The sequence below is a fragment of the Bactrocera neohumeralis genome, chromosome 5, assembly GCF_024586455.1.
Source record: "Bactrocera neohumeralis isolate Rockhampton chromosome 5, APGP_CSIRO_Bneo_wtdbg2-racon-allhic-juicebox.fasta_v2, whole genome shotgun sequence".
Lineage (NCBI taxonomy): Eukaryota > Metazoa > Arthropoda > Insecta > Diptera > Tephritidae > Bactrocera > Bactrocera neohumeralis.
Window position 1 is genome coordinate 40,411,184 of NC_065922.1, and position 17,039 is coordinate 40,428,222.

General features: G+C 32.6%; 2 protein-coding genes across 7 annotated transcripts; one reads left to right on the forward strand and one right to left on the reverse strand.

Moving 5' to 3' along the window:
- The first annotated feature begins 146 nt into the window (after nt 1-146).
- Nucleotides 147-3,994, forward strand: LOC126760508 (vacuolar protein sorting-associated protein 33A). Its single transcript, XM_050476181.1, has 3 exons — nt 147-1,496; nt 1,554-1,685; nt 1,746-3,994. Exons 1-3 carry the CDS (start codon nt 237-239, stop codon nt 2,151-2,153), a joined length of 1,800 nt encoding a protein of 599 aa, XP_050332138.1. The 5' UTR covers nt 147-236; the 3' UTR covers nt 2,154-3,994.
- LOC126760506 (serine/threonine-protein kinase Tao) lies at nt 3,959-16,310 on the reverse strand. Of its 6 annotated transcripts, XM_050476178.1 has the most exons (14): nt 16,157-16,310; nt 14,959-15,273; nt 14,389-14,893; nt 13,964-14,323; nt 13,369-13,896; nt 10,595-10,768; nt 10,153-10,515; nt 9,965-10,087; nt 8,774-8,890; nt 8,106-8,279; nt 7,825-8,046; nt 7,646-7,764; nt 6,937-7,077; nt 3,959-6,867 (listed from the first exon to the last, which is right to left on the reverse strand). In XM_050476178.1, the coding sequence occupies exons 2-13, from the start codon at nt 15,186-15,188 to the stop codon at nt 6,954-6,956; spliced, it is 3,039 nt and encodes a 1,012-aa protein (XP_050332135.1). In that variant the 5' UTR covers nt 15,189-15,273; nt 16,157-16,310; the 3' UTR covers nt 3,959-6,867; nt 6,937-6,953. The 6 variants fall into 6 exon arrangements, with proteins under 6 accessions (XP_050332135.1, XP_050332137.1, XP_050332136.1 ...); XM_050476180.1 differs by having other exon boundaries at nt 3,959-7,077; nt 13,994-14,323; XM_050476179.1 differs by having other exon boundaries at nt 3,959-7,077; nt 13,967-14,323.
- Nucleotides 16,311-17,039: the final 729 nt, after the last annotated feature.

Genomic DNA, 17,039 nt, shown 5'->3' on the forward strand with positions numbered 1-17,039 from the left:
CGAAATGTTTTTTTGCATTTTGAAATTTTTTTTACAAACAGAAATGGAATCGATTGGTTGGATTGATGGAATTTTTTCAGTTGGAATTTCCTAATAATGAGCAACAAAATTCTTCTTGTGTAAATACGGTCTAACATTACTAAAAAAACTTGATGTTTATCAGCTGTTTTTCGGCAACGAAAAACGCCTTGTTTTCGTTTAAGTAAAAATAACAACATATTAATATATTCGTACAAATGTTCCAATATCTTCAAAGCCGGCGTGTAAATATTGAATTGCTGCAAGAGGCAGCATGCAGAGAGATTGTAAATCTTTTAGAGCAGATTGATGGATCCAAACTTCTAATATTAGATGAAGACATTCTGGGACCTATTGGGTTGATTGCTTCTCCTTCGCTTTTTTCGGAACGGAATATTAAGCTTCTCAAATTAAAATTGGATGCACAAATACCTCGGGATGCATCTAACATCATATATATTGTGCGAACACATGTCCGAATTATGGACATAATTGCTGAACATGTTAAAAAGAATCTGGATAAAAACAGACAGTTTCACATCTTTTTTGTGCCAAGGCGATCATGCTTATGTATCAAACATTTAGAAAATTTGAAAGTGTATCAACACTTTACACAAATAAAAGAATTAGAATGGAACTTCTTTCCTTTGGACGTGGATACTGTGTCTATGGAACTACCTTTTGCTTATCGTGATGTAGCAGTTGATGGTGATCCAACAGTATTGTATCAAGCAGCTGTAGGTTTAGTGCAGTTACAACGGCTCTATGGACAAATACCCAAAATCTATGGAAAGGGTATTCATTCGCAAAGAATATGGGAGCATGCAAAACAATTGGGTGTAGAAGAAAAAATGTTGAATGGGGATAAAGGTTTGATAGATCAAATTATTTTGCTTGATCGTTCAATAGATATTTTAAGTGCTGTCGCAACACAGCTCACTTATGAAGGGTTAATTGATGAATTTTTCGGCATAAAAAATAATCAACTTGTTCTGCCAGCAGAACTTTTCTCAAGTGCAGACGAGCAAAACACTACTCAAACGCAATTTGTCGCCGGCAAGAAAACATTCTTTATGAATTCTGGTGAAAAATTATTTGCCGAATTGCGGAACAAAAACTTCAATGAAGTTGGAAAAATTTTAGCCCGTAATGCTCGTGAGATTAGTGCGCAAATGAACACAAATGCGCAGGATACTTCGGTGCAGGATATGAAACGCTTTGTAGACAAATTACCAGCATTGTTAGCGCAAAAACAATCCGTGGCAGTGCATACAACAATCGCAGAAATTATTCGCAAAAAAGTAGATACTTTCGAATTCTCCGATGATCTGGCAGCCGAGCAAGAGTTTATGATGTGCGAGGACACAGACAAGGCCAGTGCTTATATTGAAGATATGATTGCGAAAAAGAGTGACCTTGAAAATGTTTTACGACTAATGTCGATGCAATGTTCGGCGGCTTCTGGATTTAAAGAGAAGGTAAAGTTTTATATACAAATTTGTCTCTTAAATAAGGTATTTATATTTTTTCCTCAGGTTTTGAATTATTACAAACGTGAGTTAGTTCAGGTGTACGGATTAAATGTTCTGCTTAAAATAAGTAATTTGGAAAAGGCTGGTCTTTTGTACACCCAATCAGAATCCCGTGCTTATGCGGTATTACGCAAGGTCAGTAATAAATAATCAAAATATTACTTAACATACCATAATTTTTTTTTTTTATTTTAGACTCTTAGTTTAACAGTGGAAGATGTCGTTGAAATAGAGCCAAAGGATATCAGTTATGTGCATAGTTTTTATGCACCACTAACTGCTCGCATCGTAGAACAGACTTTGAAACCTCTGGGATGGCAAACGTTGAAGAGTCAAATTAATAACTTACCAGGTCCAACATTTGAAGATTTCCAAGCTCAGTTAATAGGCATAAGCGGTCGTCACAACTCATCTACTCCTATAGATGGTTCCGCTCTGAACATTCCACGTATTATTTTGGTATTCTTTGTGGGCGGTTGTACCTTTGCGGAAATCGCAGCGCTAAGGTTTCTATCACAGCAAGAGGATAATAATGTTGAATTTATTATAGCCACCACGAAAATTATTAATAAGCATAGTTTCATCAAAGATTTAATGACATAATCAAACAAACGTGCTTTGCTAAAGTATATTACTAATATAAAATACAAAAAATATATATTGTAAATTAAAATAAATATATTCCCAATAAGGTATATAAGTACCTATCTATATGTTCTTTTAACATTATCGCTAGATCCATTTTATGTTATATGCAGTTTTCAGATCTAGTTTATAATTTTGGAGGACCCGTTCATATATTTAGACTTATCTATCGTGGTAGCGAAATAAATTCCACTCTTGCAATTCTCGGTTTATTGAATGAATTGAAATAATGATTTACAAAATAAAGTTTAAAGCAGTTTGTTTGAGGTGAGGCTGGATGTATGCAAAACGGCAACTTTGGTTAAATGTGATCAAGAAATAAAAACAACAACTACGTTGTCGCTACGGAAGGGCGGCACATCGGTCACTAACGGAAGCACACACATATTCTGTTACAGATTCCAACCCATCTGTATTTTAGCCGAAGTTTTGAAACTCTATATTATCAATCAATTTGTCAAAAATATTTTGGTTAAGCACTGACGAACTTCAACTTTTTCTCGGTATGAAAAGAACATAAATTTATTTTCGAAAAAATATTAATAGAAAAATGGTAAGTAAAACATTTATATGTATATTTAAACTATTTTCATAAGTTATTTTGTATAAACACATAAAAAGTAAGGTGGAGATAATAACAATTTGGAAAACAATAAAAATAAAATTAAGTGAGGAAAATCAATGTACATTTAAGTAAAATAATAATAGAAGCGACTTTCTACTCTTTACTCATTTGGATTTTAATCCATTGCGTATAGTTGGTGTTCGTAATATTTAAAACCTCCTTACCAACCACAGATATCCATAAAATCATGTAATTTGGCTTACTTAGGTTAGAAAGTTTCAATGGATTGTATAATCACGAAAACTTTCGTATGCGCAGGATATCAGTTCTGGGAGCAACATTTGAGTTATTGTAATATAAATCTAAAATAATGTTCAATATTTTGAATATTTATTCTCTTTTATGAACAAGAACTTAGTTTTCGTTTAAAAATTTCCAGCTGTTTAATTATCTGCCAATCCTTCACTTTTTGACACCATCAAGGACACTTCGCCTGAAATTAGTTAAAATTCGTAATCCCAAAAAAAATTTTATTGATCTGAAGTTGATTTGCTTTAACTTCAATTCAACTGATCTTTCTCTGCCTTTCTTTCCAAGCCTCCTTTTTCGTAGCTGTGTGAACCCTTGAGTTCCGTTCCAATATCAAATATTTTTGTAACAGTTCCATCACTATTTTTGTCTCATCAATGTGTCACTAAAGTATGCATTCCCTTAAATGCTTTTTTTAATTTTAATTATACCAGTTTGCTTTGATTCCCAAGTTTTTAGTGTTAAAATTCAGCTTCGCATTTTTGTAGTTTATTAAACTATTGTCTAACTGTAAAGTGGTAAAGCTATTGAGATCTACCAGAACAGTGCTGCGTATATAAAGCTTTTAATATACCATTAAATGTTCAGTTAAAAACAAAAAATATATTTTAAACAACATAATCCGGATGTGGGATATTTGTGGACAGGCTGTAATTTTCCTTAGTTTAAAACACTACAGTAAATTAGCTACAACGAAAAGAGTTTCCAATATATATGTATATGTGATTTTTTGCCGTCTTTATTTTTATAGACTTATTAATTTGTTATCTTCGATTTTATTATATCTAGCATAAAAATAAAATAAATTTGAATTTCAATATTTTTAACATAAAGTTTTTCTTATTTTTCCTTAATACGTTTCTAACTTTTGTTGTTGTTGTTTTTTAAATATATATATATATATATATATATGTATATATATATATATATGTAGGTATGTATATGAATTTATTTTTGTTGTATTATTACAAAGTTTATGTTACTACAAAACTAAACTACTAAAAATGTGTTTTAGATTTGCTTTGTTTATGTTATTTTAATAATTATAATTGGTTGGTTTTTGCTGGCGTGGAAACTATTTTACACACTTTCATATGTGGAAATTGCTTTGCATATTTAATTACATTTTGTAGATCTTATCATATTTAAAGTAAATATTTACTGAAGCAGAGGAAAGGAACAACAACAGCATTAAACCGTAATATTTTCATTCCAGTGAATCGTCTGAAATTCTCATTACGTAGAATTAGGCAGAATATTGGTGCTGCGATACTTCAATGACTGGCTCGTTCGCCAATCAAATGCATTTACAATGTCGCGATCCTTTCCTCGATGAACATTATAATATTATATTTAAAATATTTGTAATAAAGTACTGTACACTGTTTATGTTTTAGTGGGCGTTTCACGTCATACTCAAATTATATGCTCAAAAGCTCTGCATATGAGTTATTCGGCAGCTTTATTATACAAGTATAAGTTTGCTTAATGCTGTTCATTTCGTTTTATAATCTGTATAAAGTTGTGGCGTTGTATGCGTCATTACATATTTCTTAAACTCTGAACAAAACTGAACGAATGGCGTACAAAGCAATTCATTAATCGGTGGCTAGGATAAATGTGTTGCAGCAACAAACCTTCTTCGCCTCACAATTCAACAACAAAAATGATACAAAACAAAAAAAAAACTTGAACAAATTTACAATATTAATTTGTTTACTAAAATTACGTAATATTATATTAACACAACATTTTGGCTAATTGTTAATTTTCGAAAAATTAATTTTATTTTAAATATTCTAATTTACCTTTCCATTTTGTTATTAATTCTTGAATTTCTTGATATATATATTTACTTTTTCCATGCAATTCTTTCATATTTATAACTTTTGATAAAATATGAACGGCTCAAAATAACAAAGCGAAATCGCAATCACAAACCAATACAATCAAAATATGCAGTTAATGGCGAATATGAAGTATTACAAACTCTAGTACATATCTACTATTGGCTCAGTGACGATAGTCGACCGCAACCTAATCATTAACATTTCAAATTTAATTCTAAGGAAAAAAATTATTTTCGTTTCAAAATTACAAAGTATTCCGGGAATAATATAAACTTTCAACATTGAAAAATTCACGAATCCCTAAAACTTGCTTCGACATTTCAGCATTATCCAATGATTAAAAGGAATTTACAGATCTTACAACAGTACATATGAGTTGTGTCACAGTTCAAACTCAGTTAAATGGAATGTTAACTCAACCACATATTTAAGCAGCAAAGTTTCCCAATGAGAGGCGTGCACAATTATCTGGCGATACTAAGTGTATTTCAACCGCCTCGCGTATATATGTAATTGACCATGGTCGAAGACTTAACAGAACTCTTTGCATTAATCGTTAGAATTGCATTAATTGTTAAATTAAATTAACGAATAAATAAAATATGGAAACGTCTAGAAACTAAAAATTTGAAACTTTTGCAAATGAGCGCCTACAACCGTTGAGCATAAATAACAAATACTACTAGGTTTTATTTACATTATACTCGTACTATCTACCCTTGGTCATCAAAAAAGTATTATTACCAAGTCACTCCGTAGTTGAATCCTTAGCTCACACTGTTAATTTGGTTTTAAGACCAAAAGATGAATGCATTGAAATGGTGCTTCAGAGAATTTCCATACATAAATAATTTAAAAGAAATTCCATGTAAATTTCACATTTTAAATATAACAAACAAATATAGCAAATTTTTCTTCTGAGCTATGATTACTGGAATTGAATTTTCCGATAGCTTCAAGTTCTACATATATCAAGGTATCTAAACAAAATTTCAAAAGATTAAAATATCTAACGAAGGGGACTAGACTCAACTGACAGACAGACAGGCTAATGTTTGAACAAAAACATATATAATTCCATTCCACATACATATATCATCAACATAAATCAAGATGTTGCACTCTTTGATATGTAATATCACAGCAAGAAAAATATGAAGAATTGCCCATGCTATTGCATGCAAAGAAATCGTTACAATAAGTACTGGACACAAGGAATTTTGGAATATACAGTTGGATGTATGTATATATGAATACCGAAGCTCGACTATATCAGTCTATATGAAAGATAGTCCTACAGCACAATGAAATTGCATACATCTCTCCATCGCACATTAGCCAAATTTCATATCTTGCAAACATATAGAAGGAAATGCCATTTTCACGCCAGCTTTATATGCATATGCAATCGTTTATATGTTATGTAAGCGAACATTCGTGCGGACATATGGACATACGACAGTGTAGGTATTTTTTATGGTGTTTCTTTATAGCGCTATTATACTGCATTATAAAAAAACTAGCGTCCTAGTTTGTAACGCCTCTTTTTGATTATCTTATTCAAAGCCTTACAGCTTAAGAAACTCGCCACTAATGCCTATGTTTTCTTTAATGATAATTAATTACTTTTCATATCTTGAATATATGTTTTACTGTGTTTTTAGATTGCAATTTTGTTGTAATTGAATAACTTAAATATAAAAATATGAACCGGCGGCAACTGCTAATATGTATTATTATTGCTGTTTATATTTTGCTTGCTGCAATCAGTGGCATACATTTAATTTTGTTATTTGCATTTTATTATTACTTTTGCTTCACTCACTGTTTATACTTTTCATACTTTCTTCTTCTTTAATGTATTCGTTATTATTATTAGTGTTTAGTTTTAATATTTTTTGGGTTTCTTTTTTACATTACTTCTTTTACTTGGTTTTTACCATCATCACTAGAATTACGAAATCCTTTCTTTGTTATTGAAATTATGTTAGTTTTAATAAAATTGCCGTTTTTATACCTATTAGTGTTTTTATGCTATAGGGAGCCAGCCGGAAAACTTGTAGAGCTATTACTATGCGCTAAACTGATCATGGACCCTGATAAGCTACCCTCCTCGTCGGGGTATGTTTCGCGCGACACCTCGCTGAGTGATAGAGCGCTGAAAGTGAAATAGAACAAAACAAAAATACGTATAAAAACTTTATAACTGATGCAATTATAAGTACATAATATAAAATTAAAATATGTGCATACATATTGAATTTTACCCTAACCTCAAGAAGAGTAAAAATAAAGTCGAATTCGTGTCATAAATATAGCATGTTGAATCTAAAATAAGATTGCATTAAAACCACACGAAAGCTTCTTTTACCACGCGACCTACATGATGTAGTAAATTGGGATTTATCAAATTTATTGATGAAGAACTTTTTTCTAGGTTAGGCCACTTAAAACGAAGTTATAAAAATTTTAATTGTCCTAAAACGTCCGTAACGGCACTTTTTTCACACGAACATTTAATAAATTTTTCAATAAAATATTAATTTCCAAAGAAATCGAAACGGTATGAAATATTTATTTTATTATGCAAATAAAATTGTATGCAGTTTTTAATATGAAACTGTTTTTAGCTGGAAATTTATACAACTTTAGTTAGAGATGATCATAATAAGTATTATTAGGCGCCATTATCTTAAATTTAATTTTCAAAATTTCCATATTCTTACCTGAAACCTAACGCAAGCGATTCCTGATCGAAAGCTTCTAGTTCTCTGGCATGCTTTTCTTGTTTGATACGTAAACGTTCAGCTCGCTCTTGATTGAACTGCTGTAACTCCGCATTCATCTGCATCAAATAAAATATATGCGCATTCTCTCAATTATATTAACATTCGCGTCACTTTACCTTGCTCTCCAGTAAACCTCTACGAACGTTTACTCTGTTTTCCAACTCTTTACGCTCACGATCGCGTTGCTCCTGAGCTTGTTTCTTGTTTTTATTTTGATAGGCAGTGAGCACATCAAGTTCGTATTCCAATTGCTCGTTGGTACGATGGCACTCAATCACTTGGGTCTCATCCAATTTGTAACTCTGACTTTGGAACATATCAGCGATGCTTTGTTCGTACTAGAAAGTAGTTCAAATGCAATATAATTTAAAGTACGTTGAATTTTATATTTATTTACCTGTTCACCGAGAAGTGTTAATTTTCGATGCTTCTCTTCCTTCAATTGTTTTATAACCTCCTTCTGCTGTTCTTTTGGTGTGGTCTGGAGAATTTGTGCCTTATAGCGTTTATATTGTTTTGTCTGAGTTTTGCAAGTTTCGCGAAATTGTTTACGGATTTGCAGTTCTTTTTGCTAAATTAAAAGTGTAAAAAAAAGTTATGCACAAGAGTAATAAAAATTGAACAAACGTTGATTGTAAATAAGTGGAAATGGTCCGTGCAAATTGGCCTTAAATATATTATTTTTTTCAGAAACTTATAACCTCCTTAATGAGCACTTTTAGAGTTGTGGTTGTAGTTGCTCGCGTTTTTGTAATTGAACTTTGAAGCAAATTTGTGCTTTACTGATGATATTCTATGAAATTTATAATTTTATATATCTGCTGACGTTAGGTAATATCAGGGAAGTAAATAAGAAGTTTGTGAGTCTTTATTAAGCCTAATGACTAAAATATTTGCATTTTGATTAATGAAGAGGTATATCAGTATTTTTGTAAAATAAAAAAAACAAAAAAACACGAGCATACTTAAAAAAATCGTACTACTGCAATGGGGGTTTTCCAGATTTTTTTTAGTATATCACACATAAAGAATTTTGAAGTTATAAAGTTTGTGATGTATACAAACCTTTAAACTTTTAGGATGTTGTCTGATTTCAAGAGCGTGTTTCCGCAGAAGTTCTTTTTTAACTCGCTCCATATAGTCATTTTGATTCTTCAGTTCCGTATCGTGCTGAGTATTTATCTGTAAAAGGATCATAGAATTAACAATATCATCACATCAGCTTAAATCAGAATTAAATAAAATCAAAGTTGATTTCTTAAAAATTACGAACTAATACAAAATTGGAATGTCGTTTCAATGTGAGTAATTTCTATTCTATATCGTTTTTTCGTTCTCCTGTAAATTTATGAAAAGTGTTTTTACGTTATTTTCCATTTTAGATGACAATATTTATTTCTTATATCATAACGAATCTTTTACTAAACTATATGAGCTAAGAATAACAGTTTCACATCGTATAAAGATTTTTCATACGATGCTAAGTGAAGCATTGATGTTTAGTATTTGGAGCTAATGGATAATATTATAGTGACTTGAAAAGGGCTACTTAGATATATCCCTGAACAGAGAACGTCATAGAGTCGCAGTTCTTTGTATTTTTCCTAATACCAAATACTTATAGGTCAGTGTCCTTTCTGGATAAGATGAAGCTTAACCTGCTGCAGCAGTCAGAACGCAGTTGTGCTGATTTATACCTCTGCTCTTCAAAAGGAATAAGCTAGGTGCCAGCGATGCAGTGTGCTTCCTAAACGTATATTCGAATCATAGAATTTTATTTCTGCGTTTACAGAAACACGTTGCATACTAGACAATCAGCAGAAGAAGCTAAATTGGAATTGAATAGGTGCTGCTTGAGACTACAGTGACCACGGTTAGCCGGAATTTGTCTCTGGGCGGTTTATAATTTATTTAAACCTTTAGATGCTCTATTCTCTAAGTATTAGTCTACCAAGCGCAAGCCAAAAGCTGATGCTAACGCCTATATCTTTCCGCTTACTTCCTTCATCATTCTTCTGCCATACTCTTCTGTTTTCATATGCAGGATTGTTTTGTCTTCAGTTTCATTATTCATGATAGAGTAAGCTGCATAATGTCTGTATTCTATTGCTATTACTTAGTACCATTAACAAAAATTACAAGAATGCTAGATTCAATGAACAATTATTTAGAAATTATCTATCCATTTTCGTATCGGTAGGAAGTAAACTATATAGTACAGTCCATATCTAGCTCCGTATGGATAAATTTTCTTACCTGCTCCTCGCGAAGCTGATGTACACTTTTTTGCTGACGATATTCTAGTTCCTGCGTTTTTTCATGATGTTTCAGCAGAATAGCATGCGCCTGCTCCAACTGATGTTGCTTTTTGCTTAATTCCTAGAAATATTAATGTACTCATTAGCCTAAGAAGATGTTAGATATGTGGAGTTGTAGGGACTCACATCACGCAATAACTGGTCTTCGAGCTCGTGAAGAGATATTAGGCGTCTTCTTCTGAATTTCCGCATTTCCAAGTCAATATACTGTTTTTGTACTCTCAGCAAACGTTGTTCCTCTTGCGCTTCTGCTTGCTTCAAGTTGTCTTTCTGTGATTGCAACGTCAGGTCACGTTGCCGTTTCGGTGTGGATTCATCCATCGATAGTTCACGTTTCCATCGTTCTTTATTTGCCTTATATTCCTTTTTGCGATTTAAATCAAAGGCTTTACGTTCACTTTCCTGTTTCAAAGAAATCTCCTTGAAAAGTTTCTTTTCCGCTGCGGTTGTTTGCTTTTGACGACGTTCTAGGTCTTGCTGATGCTTCGCCTAAGAAAAGAGAAAGAGAAAAAAAAAACATTTTAAGAAAGAAATTTGACATAATGAAAATTACAGATCAAATTCGAACCTCTAAACGTTCCAATTCCCGTGTGAAGTTGTATAACAGATTATCATATTCCTTGTCTAATGCACCCTTATGAGCCTCCATTTCCAGTTTACACTTCTCTTCGAGCTTCAGTAACGCAGCTTGATGCTCGCGACGCATTCGTTTATAGCCAGACATTTGTTCATGCATTTCCTCCTGCACAACATGTAAAGTATAATTATTTTACTGCTAGTTGAAATCCAACGGAAATTATCCGACTAATACAATGCAAGACTAAACATATTGAACTGATTGTCCCAATTATCCCCAACATGAGAAACCAAAAACAATAATACATACAATTGTTTTATAGCTTACGTAGAATACATTTACTTCAATAATTTTTTTTATAATTTTTATTTTTCATAAATTTAACCAACCGAACGGGATTGGATAAAAATTCACGAAGATACATATTGAATTTATTTCGGTTAACCGGCTTTCTGATAACGAAATCCAAAGTTGTATAATGTCCAATTCCGACAACCTTTTCCATTCAACAATTTTAATGCGATTAAAAAAGCGTTGTCTATCTTTTGATGAGCTTAACTTGAAAAACTCAAGGAAATATGCATTTAGAACCAAGAAACTATTTAAATGTCTTTATTTAACTCACAAATCTATAGTTTTAGATGACGAATAATGACTCTATTTCAGTTCAGTATGCTTTTTTGGGTTCTCTACATATTCACTTTAATGACAATTTTTTAATGCGTTTATTTTATACAGATATGTTGCTGTAATCACTGTGCCAACACGCTATAATCATTTTAATACTTTAAAAACTACAATTCTACGGACCTAATAAAGGGAATATTTTTTAGGGATTATGAAATAACATTGATCCATTGGTTCAAATGAAATTCCGTTCTACACGAAAGTCTATCATGAATGTGGATTATGAAAATACGTTCAAGTATCAATGTAAATTTTATAAATTCAAGTCAAGTTATTTTTACACCCCTATTATGTAAGGCCCAGTCTAAAAGGCAAACAATATTCCTGATTCTTCTATTTTTAGAAGCACCGATCAAAGTAATTGACAGGATTACTCAAACTTTTTAAAGAATTCGGTAAAAGAAAAATGATACTTAAAATCGTCACTTTTTATTTACTGCCTAGCTAAGATTTTTCAATATTAAAAACAAACAAGTAATGAACAGCTAAGTTCGGGTATATCCGAACATTTCGTACTCTTGCAGCTTGAAAAAATTAAAGTCTTCATGTACATAAGGCCTGTTATACATATATGGGTTTTTATTCGATTTTATTCTTCATTGAACTATTTTTGTTCTAAGAGACATTATTCGTGCAAAGTTTTATTCCGTTATTTTAATTGCTTCGTGATTTGTACACTCGAAAGTAAAGAATCAGATGGAATTTAAAATTGTGTTATATGGAAACTATGCGTGGCTGTAGTCTGCGTGAATTTCGCGCAACACTTGCAACAGCATCACGTTCTAATGTCTCTTTTTGGGCGCAAATTATACGAATAATCGTTAACATTCAAATTTGGTCTGCAAATCTTAAGAGTATCAACAAATTTGCAAGACAGTGGACAGTTCCTTAGCAAAACAAAAACTTTATAAGGTACGGATCGAATAGAAGAACTATTGACTGGTCCTCATATGAGTGGAACGAATTAGTAACAAATACCGTTTGACTTAAAGCAATAGCAACGTTTTCATTAAATACAAAGCGTTATACAACAATACCTTAAATTTTATAGGCACACAAACAAAACACATTTAATGTACAAACAAAAACATTACTAATGAAATGCATTGGATGGTGGGAGCTTAAGATACTTATACTGCTCCAAGACAAGAAGTACTTATAAATTACAACCATGAAGCAAAATAGAAGCCCACACCTCTATTAAGAGTTTTATCAAGCAAATTGGGTAAACTGCAGGATGATTTAAAGTGCGTTTTATGTCTTTAATTTGATAGCTTAGAAACATCAGCACCTGTTAAGGTCTTTGAGAACTCCGTATGAAGTCGCATAAATAAATAATACTGATTGTAGTTCATATCTCATAATGGATGGGAAGAGGTTTAACTTAAAATTCGGCAGTTTTGTTACTGGAAAAGTTATTGTGGGCCATCTGGGTTCTAATTCGGCCAACTTGCGATTTCAAAATTCGTCTTTTGTGCACATTTTCAACTCATTTATGAAATTGTACAGTGGCCACTTTTAGCGCATGTGGATGGACACAGGGCATAGGAGTATGGTTCCTATTAAGAATAATGTCGTATTAATATCGGTTTCAATATTTTTTTACATATTAAAATGAATCAATGAAACGGTCTTTTTAAACAACTTTTGTGAATTTGGCTTAAAGGTAAAGGAAATATTGTGGGCGTGGCGTTTTCTTAAAATAACACTTAAAAAATAAGAAGAAAATATCATAGTGGTTAAGTCAGTAAAAAAAAGCTTGGGGTAAACGCGGTTGATATATAAAAAAAAAAGACGAAATCCAAACCAAAGACTAAAAATATAAGTTTTATATAAACACTGTTGTTGAAAAAACTAAAATTTAACACCTTAAACACTTTTACATGATTTTAAATAACTCTGTTGGCTGTTGTTCAGATATTAATGCTGGGTATCGCATTAATAATACAATAAAGTAATTGGAATCATATTATTTAGAAATACTGCGAAAATGGCTTTAGTGAAGGATTTAAATATGCATGCGTGATTGAATGGCGAGAGATACATGACCAAAACCAACTATCTGATAAATTATTTACCTGCATATGTTCTTTCTGTTGCTTTGTTACAATACTTGTAGTCCGAATAGTGGCAAAATTGTTAGGTCCATGCTCATTGACGGCATTAGAGATGGCTTGCTGTGACGATGCAGCATATACTGCGGCTGCGGCGGCAGGTGATGACAAATAGCGAGGCATACGATCGCCAGCACCACCGGCACTGCCCACGCAAACACCGCTTGCTTGAGATAACATGCCTGTTCCCATATTCGCTGTAGCAGCAGGGGAACCCCCTCCTGCTGAATGACTTGCGGACGATACAGGCATCATAGGTGCTGGCACAACGGAAGTTGAATTTGTTGGCGTAACATTATTGTTCATATTGTGCATTATATTAGGTAGTGGCGGCAGATTTCTTTGTCGTGATGAATTTCGTGCCGCAACTCCACTTGCAGCCGCCGCCGCCGCTGCCGCAGCAGCTGCTTGTTGCTGATAATTCACAGCAATATGCTGCTGTTGTGTCAATATGTGATTTTGACTGGTGGGAATAGAATTCGACGAAGAGCTCTGTAAAAGAAATGCAAGAAATTAATGACGTACTTATGCACTTAAAGTAAAGTTGGGATTGCTGTACTACTTGACTACTGGCCGCCGACACACCCACCGAATGTATGGAGTGTTCTGAAGTAATACTATTACTCTTGCTGCTATCACCGCCAGCATGTTCATCCTGTGTATCGTCCGTATCGCCTATGGCGCTCTCAGTCTCGCAGGTATCGACCATTAGTATTTTTTTCATTTTACGATAATTTAAATTATCTAATTCACGCACTGCAGCTTTTGTACGAGCTATCAATTCCAGCAACACAATATCTGAACGTGGCTGTGTCAAAAATTCGTGTTTTAGCAGTTTCGTTGACGAAGGTCGCTCCACGGGCATTTTTTTGAGACACAATTCAACAAAATTGCAAAATGTATCTGACCATTCATTTTTCTGAAAAATATATTTTAGCCATTCAAAACAGGTGCAAATATTAATATATAGATGGTTTGACTTACGGATAAATTTGGAGAATCATTTTGAGCAATGTGATAAAGAGCAGACATTGCATTCATGTTAAAATATGGTGGTTTCCGTTCAGCCAATTCAATGCAAGTAATACCCAAGGACCACACATCAACTTTACCATCATACTGGCCCTCATCCATAGCTAGAATCACTTCCGGGGCCATCCAATACGGAGTGCCCACAAAACTGTTAGCTGGACACTTAATAGCAGCGCTACCGAAATCTGCCAATTTAACAATACCATTATCTGTGAGAAGAATATTGCCGGCTTTTATATCTCTGTGTATGCGCCCCAAACTGTGTAAGTAACTCAAGCCGTTCAGAACGCCATCACATATCGCAGCGATTTCGTCCTCGTGTAAAGGCTTCTTATGTACTTCAATAATATCTGAAGCCGAGCCAACACAATATTCCATTACCAGCCACGCTGTTGATTCACGTAGATAGCAGCCCTTGTATTCTATGGTGTTCGGATGATTCAATTGACGAAGAAATCTAAAAAATTAAAACACATTAATAAATTAGTATTGTACTATAATACTTTTGAAAGCACATTTAACCTGATTTCTTTAAGAATATCCTGCCATTTTTCAAGGCTCTGTTTGCCCAAAAAGGACATCTTTTTAATGGCCACGATTTCTTTGGTAAGGTTGCATCGCGCATAATAAACAGCGCCAAACGAGCCATGACCAATTTCACGCAAGTCCTCGAATATTTTTTCTGGATCATGTTTATAAAAAAGATCGGCAATTTCCGGATCCTTAAGACTTCCAGGACGTGCAGGTGGCATCGTTGTTCATGTTATTTTTCTCAGAGAAGGTGCTTACGATTTCTAATATTCCTTGTAATGTTGTTTTCACTGCACCTTCACGATTCTAAATGATTAAGAAATGTAAACTATAATCACATATATATAGTACATATCCGTAATGTATATAAGAACGAGGAGTTAGCATTTTGAAGCTTCAAGAACAAATAACTATATAGGGACAAATACATTATCGGAATATAAAGGGCTACAATTAAGTAAGTTGAAATTATTTTTATTTGGTAAGTTTACTAATTGTAGTTTTTAAAGAGTTAATGGATATATTTCACTATTTTCCAATACCTATACAATATTTTTTTTCACGTTCGATGGGTGCGTCAACGTCGGCGCCGTTGCTTTTTTACGTTGCATCTTACTACTTACAATACGAACGAAATATTGCATGATAACACGAAGAGGACATTTTAGAAAAACAACACTTTTGTTAAATAATTAAACCCAGTAAAATTAAATTTTTATATTTTAAGGAAAATATATACGGCAACAAAATCTGATTCATTGAAAGAGAAATATAAAAAACCGTTTTCAGCATACATAAAAAAGATAAAATATACCTTAATCCATATCTCCATCACCCTGCTCCATATACAAACCTACACACTTGCCCACACATTCGTCATTCACCACTAATTCTCCACTTGCGTTTTCTTATCGCTTGGGCACCCCAATTTAGTTTTTATGTAACTTATTAATTCAACTATTCACATTATATCTCTACTTTTTCTTATTAGTTATATTATTGCTCCAGACTTAGAAAATTAAAAATACGTTTCTTTATATATCTGAGCTCTGACACCGTCGTCTACCCTGTCTCCAATAGTTGAAAAATACATAAACGCCTTTTCTACCACACTTGATACGAAGACATTAATTTATTCCCTCTTGATGTTGTTCTTTTAATATCAAAACTGCGACAGTACAAGCCATACCTTTCCATTTAAATCAATCACAAATCGTATGCAAATACATATCACTATATATTATTAATAAAAAACATTCGCAATCTTCAAAATCTGGTCTAAATTCCAATCCAATCTGAAAATTGAAGCAGACTTGGTCTTCGCCTTCTTGAAATTTTCTATGCACCCAAGTGGTGAAAAGGCAAAACAAAATGGCGAGTTTTGAAGTAATACTGCCAGCTTAAAATATGTTTATTAAATAATTTTGCTTTTGTTTAAAAAGTATTATATTAAAACAATTATTTGTGTGTTTTATTGATATCTCATTTATTTCGATATAACATTTATAACCCTCTCAAAGTTATGTTAAAATTTGTAATATTTGTATTACATTACATCGATTGCGATCAGATGTTACATAAAAATAAACTAATTTCAATAACCTCCGAAAGATACTTAAAATAAAAAATTTTTGCATATTTTTCAAAGAAAAATGTTTGACAATAAAAATACCTATTGTTTTCAACGTAAAGTTTCTATGCTACAAACTTATAATGGATATTTTTCCTAGACAAAGTAATTTATAGCTTTATTATACTATATAGCTTTATTAAACATTTTTTTGATTTCATTATGTAACACACTGACAAAATTATTAAATTGTCATACAGGTATTTCAATTACAGAATCATGATTCACCCGGGAAAAAGTAACAGTTTACCATAAATTCTTTACGTAGTTCAAAATTATTTATAATACATACTTGTCAAATTAAAAATACTTCTATACGTTTATAGGTCTTTCGTTGTTCCTAGTAGCTTTTTCTTTAACACAGCCAACGAGTTGCTGCAACAAAACTTTCTGTGTATGAACACAGTATTTGTAATTCTTTCTTGTCCTACCGTACTGTTAT

Bases quoted from the DNA above. Each gene is read 5' to 3' on its own strand.
- LOC126760508 (XM_050476181.1), top strand. From the start codon at position 237: ATGTTCCAATATCTTCAAAGCCGGCGTGTAAATATTGAATTGCTGCAA. The intron at 1,497-1,553 runs GTAAAGTTTTAT...TTTTTTCCTCAG, and splicing joins CTTCTGGATTTAAAGAGAAG to GTTTTGAATTATTACAAACG. The intron at 1,686-1,745 runs GTCAGTAATAAA...TTTTTATTTTAG, and splicing joins CTTATGCGGTATTACGCAAG to ACTCTTAGTTTAACAGTGGA.
- LOC126760506 (XM_050476178.1), bottom strand. From the start codon at position 15,188: ATGCCACCTGCACGTCCTGGAAGTCTTAAGGATCCGGAAATTGCCGAT. The intron at 14,894-14,958 runs GTTAAATGTGCT...TTAATTTTTTAG, and splicing joins GATATTCTTAAAGAAATCAG to ATTTCTTCGTCAATTGAATC. The intron at 14,324-14,388 runs GTAAGTCAAACC...TATATTTTTCAG, and splicing joins ATGATTCTCCAAATTTATCC to AAAAATGAATGGTCAGATAC.